Source organism: Engraulis encrasicolus, chromosome 7 (assembly GCF_034702125.1).
Source record: "Engraulis encrasicolus isolate BLACKSEA-1 chromosome 7, IST_EnEncr_1.0, whole genome shotgun sequence".
Classification (NCBI taxonomy): domain Eukaryota; kingdom Metazoa; phylum Chordata; class Actinopteri; order Clupeiformes; family Engraulidae; genus Engraulis; species Engraulis encrasicolus.
The window spans coordinates 15,544,085-15,557,825 of NC_085863.1; the positions used below are offsets into that span (position 1 = coordinate 15,544,085).

General features: G+C 43.3%; 1 protein-coding gene across 2 annotated transcripts in view; it reads left to right on the plus strand.

Annotated features, from left to right (window-relative positions):
* klf8 (Kruppel like factor 8) overlaps positions 1-7,933 on the plus strand; it is an 89,669-nt gene extending 81,736 nt beyond the window's left edge. For both annotated transcript variants that reach the window (XM_063202945.1, XM_063202946.1), the window contains exons 5-6: positions 1,000-1,142; positions 3,826-7,933. In XM_063202945.1, the coding sequence (XP_063059015.1) occupies positions 1,000-1,142; positions 3,826-4,007 (325 nt within the window). In that variant the 3' untranslated portion in view covers positions 4,008-7,933. The remainder of the gene's footprint in view (positions 1-999; positions 1,143-3,825) is intronic.
* Positions 7,934-13,741: the final 5,808 nt, after the last annotated feature.

The following is a 13,741-nucleotide window of genomic DNA, read 5'->3' on the forward strand; positions in this document are numbered from 1 at the left end:
AATAAAAGCATTCGAAACCAGACCAGTAGGTGTAGATATATACATTTAATTGGGGCATTTCTTCTCCACCAACCCAGTAAAGACTCTCACATGCATACATAAAGAGAAAAATACGGGGTTGTGAGATGTCGTGGCATGTTGTGTAATTGCCAGTTGAGTTGAGGTGTTTGAGCGATGTTGAACAACACATACTGTAGTAGATAAAGGTGAAGTTTCAAGCTACGACAGGAGTTGACCTTTTAAAACTCTGCCAGCAGGCCCAAAGGTCACCTGGCACCCTAGGCCATTGGCGGAACTCAACACACCTCAACCCAGTCAGCCCAACCTGTGCTACCACTTCGCCCACAAGCTCTCTCTTGCTCTTGCTCTTGCTCTCGCTCTCGCTCTCTCTCTCTCTCTCTCTCTCTCTCTCTCTCTCTCTCTCTCTCTCTCTCTCTCTCTCTCTCTCTCTCTCTCTCTCTCTCTCTCTCTCTCTCTCTCTCTCCTTCATCAAGCTGTGACACACATTCATGAATGAATACAAATCAGTTTACTGTAAATTTACTGAGTTTTGCAGAAAAAAAAAATAATTTGGCAGGTTACTTTTCCAAATTTGTTGATGGTGGTGTTTTTTTTGTAGCATTCTGTCTCACGGTCTCAGCCTGGCATCCGATGCTAGTCGTGCTGGGCTAGATGGGCCGTCCGGCTTTGCAGTCGTCTTCGGAGGTTTGAGGAGGCATGCTCGACAGCATATTAGTTCCTGAATTGGTGTAAACAACGCTGGAAGCAATATTTTATTATTGTCCAACTATTATATGTATACTTTGGTTCAGGAGAGCTCTGTCTTGCGACTGCTTAGCCCAACGTCATAACCGGAAGTCAACTCGTAAATTCTTTCTCAGTTTTGCAGAAATAAAAAATATAATTTGGCAGGTTACTTTTGCAAATGTTTGTTGATTTTTTTAGCATTCTGTCTCACGGTCTCAACCTCAACCCTTTTCTTCTGACTTGCTGTTTCAGCTCGGGTGTGGACATCGACATGCCTGTAGACCCTGACTCCCCCGACATGAAGAGGAGACGAGTGCACATGTGCGACTACGCCGGCTGCAACAAGGTCTACACCAAGAGCTCCCATCTGAAAGCCCACCGGCGGATACACACAGGTACTACATGCCTATACATGGGTTCTACATTTTTGTTTTCTGCGTGAAACTAGCTGCGCACAACTCACATTAACATGATTGCATAATTATGCACACCCTTTAACCAATACTTTGCAACAGGTCATTTGGCTTTTATTTATTATTCAGTCTTTTTTGAGTAAATGTCTATCTGCGTGGCACACGTTGATGTGTCCATATTTATCCACTGCTCTCTGCAAAACCACTCCAAATCATGACCCATCTGCTGCCCTCCATGCCAGCCAGCCAGCTAGACCAAGATGGCACAATCACACACAGGCCCATAGCTTCTCCCACACTTAACTTCCAACCACCATCTGACGTGTTCACACTAAATATCACTAATATAACTAATGTAAGTTTCCCAATGGTCGCCAGTGAACACTTAAAGACTTTTGTTCTCGAAATGCTTTGTGGGAACAGTAATGTCGCGTTCTGAAGGTTAAGCATAGGCATATGGAGAACCCCTGTGCTTGACAGGGTCTGTTTCAGTAATAGAGAAGGGGGGGGGGGAGTGGATAGATTTGGCAGTGTTTGAAGACTTTTGACTCACCAACACTGATTTGGGGACAAATGTTGAATGTAACCAGGGTTACAGATAACGACCGTAGAAGCCGAGACAAAAGCACATGATTCATAGGCATCACAAATCTCCTATTGACTGACTGATTGCAATGGCTGTGGATTCTAGAACAGTGAGGAAATGCATTGTTCTACAGCATCCGTTTAAAGGACCCAAGGAACAATCTGCCCAGAGACGGTGAAACGATTTTCTAAGTTCTTTTCACCGTCTCTGGTTTTTATTTCCTGACTAATTCAGCTTGTATTAACACCCAATGTTCTCTAGCCAAGTTGAGTCGATGCTAATTTGCCAAATTAGCCAAATTGGGGCAGAACCTCAAGGCAATAGCTTGATTCAATGAGGCTGGTTCGTCCACATTAAGATGGGGAAATGGGTCTATATTGGGCCAGGAGCCCAGACAACAGACAAACATGTGAAAAAAAGTCAACACCCAAATCTCTCGACAGCAGACCAATAAAGTGGAGTAGTGCAATAGATTTGTACATAACCTACATACCCAGCGTACTTACCTACATAAACCAGCGCTCGAAGAACAGTATGTGCATAGTGTGTGTACATTCCTGGGGTGCATTTCTCAAAACCAAAGTTGCTTACTACATTAGCTACTTTGTTGTTTTCAATGCATTTTCCCATTGGCAACTACCGAAGTTGTTAACAGGCTAACAACTTCTCTTTCGAGAAATGCACCCCTCAAGCTGACTCAATGCTTCCTAGTGTTGTGAAACATGGTCCTCGAGGCTGTTCAGTAGAGGGGGAATTTGCATATTGCCATCGCTATCTGGATTGACAGTTTGGCTTAGCGGTATGACAGTGAGCTATGGGGAAACGCAGACCACGTTGAAAGGACTTGTGGCGTCACGCCCCATTAATCCCTTTAGTCAAATCAGGTAGTTAAGGCTGGTTATTACAGACAGTTGGTTGGTTATAGGTAGATAAGGAGTATAATAATATACGTTGTGTTATACTGTCAAGTGCATCACTTCTTTTATACCAATACATGGGTTTCACATTTGTAAACAACTCCTGGCTGCGCACTGTTCAACCTCTGATTGTTGGAAACCGCTGTCGGTCAAAAAATGAGCTCACGTGGGGTTGGCTGCCAGTATCTTCAACTCCTCACAACATCAACGTTTGTAAATGAAAATTCAAGGAGCAAGCGCGTACATGCGTGGCTACACAGCCTGGGTTGTTACTGTGCTGCACGTATCACCGTAACACTGTTACTTAGTTGTTTGTTGCTCTAAATGTTCCTTTGAATGCATCTGTGAGTTAGTATTTATCTCAACATGGATAATTGTCAGTGAACTTGACAAGTAAGCCTCTCAACCTTGGCCCGTTGATTTGACAGCCGTTTGACCTACTCATCAAGACCCTCTGGCGAAGAATACACTTTTTTACTTGTTGGGGCACATTGTAGCGTGTGAACCTCTCAGGGTCAGTGTAATGTACTGTGTAATGCATCGTTATGAGTCCGTTGCCCTGAAGTAGGCCCGTAGAGACAGCCTGTCACTCAGGCATGGGTGTTGAGGTGAAGCCACCCACACATACTGGATTCCTGGGAAGTCACGACGATGTAATCATCATGGTTGCTGACCTTGTTTAGACTTCTTGACTTACCTCATATGTGCTGACATTTTCTCTTGTTAACATGATGGCTTAACCGATGCTCCCAAATTTTCTTCATTTTAATCTTGTGACGTTTCGGGCCACCCTGGCCCTTCCTCAGACATTCATTATTTTATGAACTTAACGTCTTTTGAACCTGCACCCGAAAGCAACTGGATGTGCGTGAGATTGGACTTTGATAAAACATGATGGCTTAATCCATGGAAAAATTAACATTGCTGAATGGGCAGCATGAATTCTGGAAATAAACTGCTAACAAAATATTAAACAGTGTACCTTTAAGGGAAGAACCACAAAAAAACACAATCTAATCTCCCTTCTGTTTGCTGCCCTCAGGAGAGCAGTCCTATCACAGTGCACAATACTGTATTTTTAACTTACTCTTGCTTTAAGTGGAGAACCGCTTTAAACGCACAATTTAATCTCCTTCCTTTCTGTCTTCCCTCCCTCCCCCAGGAGAGAAACCTTACCAGTGTACATGGGAGGGCTGCACCTGGCGGTTCGCCCGCTCCGACGAGCTGACGCGACACTTCCGCAAGCACACGGGCATCAAGCCCTTCCGCTGCACCGATTGCGACCGCTCCTTCTCCCGCTCGGATCACCTGGCCCTGCACCGGCGACGCCACGTCATGATGTGAACACTGACTCTACATAACACATGCATGACAGGAATACCTACCCTACAAGCATCACAGAGCACCCTTACACACACGCACGCACGCACGCACGCACGCACGCACGCACGCACGCACACACACACACACACACCACAGGACACGCTATTCACATCATCGCAAAAAAACACCCTACTTGTGCACACACAGTGAGGCTGCACACACGTACATCACAGAACACACACATGCACAAACATGCTCTCACACACTCGTGAATTATCGCGTCTCTCATCTGTGACAAGAACTGTGATATCCTCATTGTCTGGCTGGGACTCCTTGAGTTGCTCCGTCAGTCCCATGGGCCTAGTTGATCTGGTGAGAGACGTCCAGAAAGCTTCTCCTCTCCCAGGGCAATGCACAGAGCGCCACCCATGTGGTGTGGTCCTGGTGGAGAGTGGGTGCAACCATCTCTCCTGGTGCAACCAACCTCCCTGACTAACCTTCTCCTGGGTGCAACCTTCTCTCCTGGTGCAACCAACCTCCTTCAGTAAACCAACCTCCTCCACCCATCTGCCCATCATCAGTGTCCTCTCATGCCTGATTTGCTGCCTCAAAGGCTCAAACCAAACACCTCTTTACTCTGCACCAACCAGGACGAGTTCAAAATCAAAAGGCATTGAAGACGGAGAAGAAAAATCCAGAGGGAGGATAGGATTATTCCCTCCTCGGTTTGAAAGGAAGAAGTTATTGAGGAGACGACAAAAGACAATTGCTGATACAGGGAATCATGTTTCATAAAATGCAAAAAAAAAAGAGAGACGAGAACAACATCGCATGGACAGTGGAGGATAAACTGCGATCATTTCTGTGTTTCGCTTCAGAGGGTGTTGGTGTGTGTGTTAGAGTCAGGGTGAACATGGAGATATGTGGTGTGTGTGTGTGTGTGCGTGTGTGTGTATGTGTGTGTGCGCATTTGTGTTCCCTCAACTGTCTTGTACCCATTCATTGATTTATTTCTGAAGTGTGTGGTTTTCTTGCGTTAAGTGCATGATAAGCCCAAGTTTAGTGTGTGTGTGCACGCGTGCGTGCATGTGTGTGTGTGTCTACTGGTTGTATGTCTTGCAGTTGAAAGATTTCAAAGTGAAAATATAATTTAAAGACAGTTGAAAGGTGCATTATGATGAACCCCCCCTCCTTTTCCACCCTTGCATCCTCAGAACAAAATGTCCGAATGGAGAAAGTATTTAACGTAGTCTTAGTTAACCACCTCCCCTTATCCTCACAAGCGATCAGGAGAGGGTGGACAGGGCAGATACTCTGAAGACTGTGAATTTTATCTTATTTCCCTTTCATTATATATATCAATCAGAAATATTTATCCTCTGCAATATTTGAACTAATTCAGTAACAGTATTTGTGTTGGTTGTTCTTGCTTTTTTTGTACTTTTTATTTACGAAAGAAAGGCCTTCTAGATATTTCTCTTGGCAAAATTGGCCACTAATAACAAATGTGTTCTGAAACGAATGCATGTTTTGTTTGTTTCCGCTCTTTCTTTTCTTAGTTTTTTTTTGTGAATTTGTGGATTGTGGTCCTTAGTGCGGTGAATATGGTGGCACGCCAGTCATCATGTGTGTGCACGTGTGTGTGTATGTGTGCGCGCGTGTTTGTGTGTGTAACAGAAAGTGTGTGTGTGTTTCTTGTAAAGACATCAGAGATTTTACGTATAGTGTGTGTTTTTTTGGCACATGTTGTGACTTCTAGCCCGTCGGAGCCTTAAATGAAGTTTAAAAAAAAAAAAAGCGCGGATGTAAAAATTTGCGCATCTGGTTTTCAGGGTTCTGGGAGATTCCAGGGAGAGCGAAGGCACCCTGAACGCCCCTTACCCAACTACCCTCTTCCCCGTACTCTCCTCTGAAACCCCCTGAATCCCACCCAGTACCCTCCTCCCCTCCCCATAGCCCTCAGCTCCCCTCCCTCCGCATTTGCACCTCGTCCAACACTTTTCATGTCTTAAACTCGAAACACCATTCAGCTCCACACCTGGGCTCACTTGATTATGCAAAAAAAAGAGAAAAAAAGAAAGAAAGAAAGAAACGAGGAAAAAAAGCAAATGAATAAAACAAGACACACGCTGTGGTCGCTGTTCTTAAAAGCATTTATTTGTGTGGGGCTGATCCAACATGCACACGTGTGTCTTAGCCACCACCGGCTGTGCTACAAAAAGCCTCCAAACACATGTGCGTGGCCCTTCTGTGTAAGCTAGCTACCATAGCCATTATACTCCAGTCAAGTGCTAGTGAGAGGTGGTGGTGGGGGTGTATGTTGGAGAGAGAGAGAGAGAGAGAGAGATGGAGAGAGGGGGTTGGGAGGACACACCTCTTGTAATTAAACGCTTTATGGAAGCAAAACAAACAAAAAAATGATGTTTTCTCCCCAAAGTCCAGCCTTTGCAATTAGAGCATGCCTGAGGTCAGTGGCATGGTCTTCACGGTCAAGAGAGCAATGCAATCTTCAGATTTTTTATCATCCTCTGATTTAACTATTGAAAGGAAAAAAAAATGTTACTAAGCACATCTTTGTAGAAGAGTTATATGCATTTGATTGCAAATTCTTTCTTTTATAAACTTCATAGAACTATGGACAATGATTAATAAAGAAAAAAATATGTACATACTGTATATAATCAGAAGCTCAGAATAAATGTAACGGGTGGATTTCTATTTTTAACACTGACTAGACAATGTGAAATACTCGTTTGTTTTTTGTTTTTGTTTGTTCATTTTGCGCTATAGGTTCTATGAAACGTGTCCTTTTCAAGCAAAACAAAAAAGAAAAAAAGATTTTGTTTTTCAAATGATTTAATTCTGGCTCTCAGACCATCCCCAGTTGTGTTGTTCTTTTGTATTGCATGGAGAGTAGCCTTCTTAATTTGTTTTTCTGTTGTGATGTTGGTCCGCATGCTATGGTGTGATGGTGCCCGTGCGGGACGTGGCCTGCAGAGCAATGATTAGCCAATCAAAAACAAAAAGTACAAATATGCAGTCATCCTATTGGCTGTGAGGGCCACAGAGCCACACTCAGGTTCAGCCCAATTAGCCAATAGCATCACCCTCCCCCTCCAAAAAAAACTCTGAGTGACAGACCGCCCAGGCGCAAGTGGTCTTGTTGTCAACATAGCACACCCTCTTATTGGAGCATGTTTTGCTCTTCTTTATTTTCTTTATGTGTCTTTAAAGCTTGCCTACAAAAAGAGTGATGTTGGCAAAGGCTACGTTAGCTGGAGAAGCTGTCACAATATTTCACTCTGAGGTCGAGTCACTCACAACAGGGGTTTCAACACCGCTGACAAATAATGTGTCCCTTTTGAGCAGAGACTGACCACTTAAAAAAAAAAGATGTTAATGATGTACGAATCTTAGACTTATAATTCGTGTCTTTGTTTGAAAGTTTGAAGGGTGTGTGTGTGTGTGTGTGTGTGTGTGTGTGTGTGTGTGTGTGTGTGTGTGTGTGTGTGTGTGTGTGTGTGTGTGTGTGTGTGTGTGTGTGTGTGTGTGTGTGTGTGTGTGTGTGTGGTGCACAGTTGTATCCATGCACGTCTATGTATGTGTGTATGCACACGTGTGTACGTATGCTTAAGGTGTGTAAATGTGCTTTCTATCACAAAACAAATTTTTAATAAAGGTAAATCAGAAATCCTAGGTATGTTATATTGAATGCAGTAACTTACGGGCCAGTACTATATTACACAGTGCAATGCAGTTATCGTTATAATAATACAAGTAATTAATGTTCATTCTTTTGTATTTGTACAGAACAAAATGTGTAAAGAGATCAGTGAGGAAAACATGAGCTTTTTGATACTGTGAGGAATGGTGTTAAAAGTCAGTTTCCCCCTGTACAGTTGTGATCATCCACTTCTTTTATAGAAATAAAAATGTTTTTTGGTGCACATGTGTGTCGTGTACTTCTTAAAATCAACATGAAACTGTATATGAGACAGGTAGTGTACATTTTTTTGTTGTAAATCAATGTTATTTTGGGCTTTTTTGCCTTCATTTTTGACAGGACAGTGGAGGAGAGACAGGAAATGAATGCCAGTAAATCAGTGATTCTCAAAGTGTGGTCCGGGGACCACTAGTGGTCCGCAAGAAAGCTCAGGTGGTCCGCAGGGGGATTTGTACTTTTCCAAGACAAGCTAGCAGTAGGCTATATTTGTAACATTATCACAAAGCTAAACATAACTGAAGTCTCAGTTTCACCAAAAAAGTAAGTGATCTGCATCGAAATTAGCAGTCCAATTAGCACCCGTCGACTGACAGGTGGTCCCTGAACATTTTCGGGGGACAAAGTGGTCCTCGATCTGAAAACGTTTGAGAAACACTGCAGTAAATCAATGCTTTGACTGAACAAAAAGATCCGTGCCATTACAATGACATAGCTGCATAGCTGACATGCTTGACACCATCTAAAGCAAATGTGTTTATCTTGGTGTCCTCAGACCACACAACGTGGTTCCAGTCATCCACATCCTTGGTCTGTTCATCTCTCTTGAGACCAAGATAAACACATTTGCTTTAGATGGTGTCAAGCATGTGTGGTGGTAAACAAGTGAGTTTTACAAAAAAGTGTATAATCTGGCTAGTCAAGCATGGTAGTGGGACTGACATGGTTTGGGGATGCATGAATGCCATCAACATTGGAAATCTGAATTACACCTAAAAGAAACATGCATGTCAACATGCACTGTGACTACTGAAGCAGATCGTGATACTCCATAGAATTTCATTCGAATCTCACACCAATCTATTTAAACCATGTGCAGACTCAAAATGTAAAAGTTCAATGTAAAGAAAGGTTGAAAGGCACAGGATGACCTCCCTTTATATCCCTTTTCATTTTGAGACGATTCGGGCCAACAAGGCCCCTTCTCTACCGGATTTTAATCTGGGGTGTACTCACTTTTGTATGGCTGTATTTTTATTATTTTTTGAGAGTGAACAACAAATTTAAGCAGTTTTAAATGTTAACAGGTCACAAATCATTGTGTCAAAGTGAAATTTCTTTAATATTGTCCTATGAAAAGATATACTTACTTATGTGTACTCACTTGTGTGACTACTGTAGAGCAGGACCTGGAGAATCAAAACAATATCAATGAACTACGAGCCACAAGAGAAAACATCATCCATCAAAGTTGACACTCCCAAGCGGCATAATGGCTACAACGTGTTTTCACATTCTTGCTCGTTATTATTTACTTGTCAGAAGCACAATTTCTGCAGTCTCTGTTAGGTGATGGCGAAATAGAAGAGGATTAAATGAATTTAAAGTGGATTAAACTGAAATATTTCATAAACCTCAGGCATTCAAGATGTAATTTGGTGCAATTAGTCGTGGCCCTCCAGTCGAGTTTAATGTCATGGAGCGCCACTGGTACTATGTGGAGGAAGTATGTGAGTAGAGAAGCCTACAGAAATAATGTCTAATATGAGTGCAGTATAGCCAGGGCCCGACTAATGCACAGGCTAGATATGGCTGCAGCCTAGGGCCCCCACCTGCCATGGGGCCCCCACAGGCTAGATATGGCTGCAGCCTAGGGCCCCCACCTGCCAGGGGCCCCCCACAGGCTAGATATGGCTGCAGCCTAGGGGCCCCCCAACCTGCCAGGGGGCCCCCACAGGCTAGATATGGCTGCAGCCTAGGGCCCCCACCTGCCAGGGGCCCCCACCACAGGCTAGATATGGCTGCAGCCTAGGGCCCCCAACCTGCCAGGGGCCCCCACCACAGGCTAGATATGGCTGCAGCCTAGGGCCCCCACCTACCAGGGGCCCCCACCACAGGCTAGATATGGCTGCAGCCTAGGGCCCCCACCTGCCAGGGGCCCCCACCACAGGCTAGATATGGCTGCAGCCTAGGGCCCCCACCTGCCAGGGGCCCCCACCACAGGCTAGATATGGCTGCAGCCTAGGGCCCCCACCTGCCAGGGGCCCCCACCACAGGCTAGATATGGCTGCAGCCTAGGGCCCCCACCTGCCAGGGGCCCCCACCACAGGCTAGATATGGCTGCAGCCTAGGGCCCCCACCTGCCAGGGGCCCCCACCACAGGCTAGATATGGCTGCAGCCTGGGGCCCCCCACCTGCCATGGGGCACCTGATTGGCCAAAAGTGAAAAATTGCAGAATTGAGACAAGATGCAAAATTGAAAAGGGGCCCCAGGCGATCTTTATCCCGCCCTGAGTACAGCCTGCTGTGCTGCATAGGTCTATGTATGTTTGGTGGAAATGATGTGTGATCTAGCAGAGCAGTGATATAGCCTAGTTTTAGTCTTCCAGTCAAATGGTTGGAAATGGAAAGACAGAAAAAAACCAAAAACACAGACAAATGCAAGCACGCACACACGCACGCACACACACACATACACACAGTGTTATAAAATATATATTTTTAGATTAAATATTTATATTTTGTAAAAATGTATATGGGATCTTTTTTAAGAGTGGTTACATTAATATGTATTCAACATTTTCCTATAATAAGCCAAAGTAATTACATGGGGTAGTACAGGAATCTGGATAAAAAGAGAAAAGAAAAGGGTTTCTACCCAAAACATCACCCAAAAATAAAACAAGTGGGGGCAGAAAATCCTGGTTGACTTTTTTTTCTTTATATCTGGTCATTTGTTTGTCCTGGTCAGACGCTTGGATCTGTGGGCTTATTCCTGCTCTTTGAATTACAGGGGTCTGCCATTTTCATTTGATATGTGCTTAGGCAGTGGTTCCCAAATTGTTTCCTTGTGCACCCCCTTCAACAATTAATTATGGTTTGCGCACCCATAAGTGAATGTTTTGGTGTGCTGATGGCGGCTCAAATATGGCTTTACTGCACAAATCATTGCACACTATGCAAAGTAATTTAGGGAAATCTCATTTACAATAGACTCAATGTTTCTTCAAGCATACAATTCACCATACAATTAAAAAATGGTACATTTTTGCTTACATTAATACTGTATAAAAACACATGCACCCCCTTGTGACAGGCCACGCACCCCCAGGGGTGCACGCACCCCAGTTTGGGAAACCCTGTGTTAAGATAATGGTCAGTGAAGCCCTCAGCGCAGAGCCTATAGTTGTAACCTTACTCTCACCAAAATTGTAATGGCTATGTCTTGATCTGTTAGTTAAAGGGACACTGTGTGAGATTTTTAGTTGTTTATTTCCAGAATTCATGCTGCCCATTCACTAATGTTACCTTTTTCATGAATACCTACCACCACCATCAAATTCTAAGTATTGCACTTTTCATACATGAAAAGGGGGATCTCCTCCATGGTTCGCCATTTTGAATTTTTAGCTGCAAAAATGACTCTACTTGGACCATACTAGAAAATATTTGTTTATTACTTAGAAAACTTTCATGTAAAGATCAAATTTGGCAATTGGCAGCCCAGTTTCAATGAGCAGCATAGTTGCAGTACCCTTTTTGACCATTTCCTGCACAGTGTCCCTTTAAGGCTCTCAGATTTGTCATAGCAACGTTGTTATAATGTAGTTGAGTATTTCCAGCAAATAGTGAATAGTCCCTCCAGGGACCCGATGTGCAGTAAGAGGCTACCCTGGCGTAGCAGCCCAGTGCCCTACCGTTAGAGCCAGGGTAGGGACAGTGGGCCAGTTTCTAAGGTGCTGTTTCCACGTAGCAGGATATTTGTTTAGCAGGGTATTTTTTTTCTCCTGTTGAGGTGTAAACGCAACATGTGGATAAAAAAAGAATTCCTCCATTGTAACAAATGCGTTTCAGCCCCCTAAACAGGATAGTTTTTTTCTCCTGCTTTTTATACCTGGATTTTAAATATCTGCTACGTGGAAACGGAAGGCCAAAACCAATGCAAAACCAATGCAACCAGGAGAATAAAATATTCACTTATAAAAATATCCAGCTACGTGGAAACAGCACCTAAGAAAATGCAAATAAAGCCAATGACATCAATAGCATCATCACTTGGTCATAAGCTCAAGGGAGGACTGTAGTCAGGATCATGGAAAGAAACCCTTTTGTCTGAGCTTCACAAGACCACTAGGTGGCATGATAGAGAAACGCACCAACTGTAGTTCCTATGGCCACCACATGGATGCGCCCTGGGACAAGACCTGAGTCCACCTCTTTCACTGCCCCATTCTGAACAATGTTGTTAACCTGTGGATGCTGATAACTTCAGGCTTTCCCCCTTACAATCCTTAAAAAATATCCTTTAAGATAAGAAACATGTCAACAACACATTTACAATGAGCTTTTTTAGTCTGTATTGTAAATTGTCCTGAGCCTCAGTCTCTGTCTATCTGTCTGTGTATCTGTGTATCTGTCTGTCTGTCTGTCTGTCTGTCTGTCTGTCTGTCTGTCTCTCTGTCTCTCTCTCTCTCTCTCTCTCTCTCTCTCTCTCTCTCTCTCTCTCACACACACACACACACACACACACACACACACACACACACACACACACACACACACACACACACACACACACACACACACACACACCAGCGCCAGCTGTCTGTCTGTCTGCCTATGGCAGAAAGTAATATATGACATGGCCATAAAGCTAGAGTACCTGATGTCAGAATTGTCTGATTTACCACTATTGGCATTGGGTGGAGGAGTAAAGTCGAAAGGTTTGTTTGCAAAAATGGACTTTGTTTGATTTTTCAAAAGGAACTGTTCCATTAAAGCTCTGTGGTGCTTTTTTTGCGAGAATGTAATCTTTTTGAGATTAGACAATAACCGTGCAAACAAACCCATCAGGAGGATGATATACTCAGCACTTGGGACGTGCCTCGTCTTGGTGATGATGAAAAGCAATGGCATCCCGCATCCCACAAAAAAACTCATTAACACTTTACAGACAGTTTGTACTGGGTGTATCTGAATCTGTGAAACTTACATAATGCTGGTAAGCAGGTATAAACTGCACGCTGTCTGAATGATGGGCAGACAAAATGGGCATGTCCTAAAAACATACAAAAAAGTATACTTTGGCAAGTTATCAAATTTACCCATCCACTACGCCCATCAATTTTGTGCTTTGTGTTGAATGATGTACCGTAAGTGGCTCTGTAAACTTACATAATGCAATTTAGGTGTTGGTTACAGGTATGTGGATATTTTGAAATGCTGAAATTTTCTATTCGTTTACGTATGAAACTGACAAGTGGATAAAAATAAAATATCCATAGTGACAGATGTGCTTTAGCCCCCTACTTGGGATATTTTAAAATCCGGAATGTTTGAAATGAACATTGCAAAACTCTGTTTACGTGTAATTAAATGAGAGGCCAAAACTTTTCAAAAATATAGGCACATATGTGTAAACACAGCTTCTTAGATAGACAAGTCGTGTGTGCACGTGTGTCTAACTGCAAGATGCGTGCACTACAGGTGTGCCTGTACATTGTGCCATTTAAAGGGACACTGTGTGAAATTTTTAGTTGTTTATTTCCATAATTCATGCTGTCCATTCACTAATGTTACCTTTTTCATGAATACTTACCACCACCGTCAAATTCTAATTCATTATGACTGGAAAATGTGCACTTTTTATACATGAAAAGGGGGATCTTCTCCATGGTCCGCCATTTTGAATTTCCAAAAATAGCCATTTTTAGCTGCAAAAATGACTCTACTTGGACCATACTAGAAACTATTTGTTAATTACTTAGTAAACTTTCATGTAAAGATCAAATTTGGCAATAGGCAGCCCAGTTTC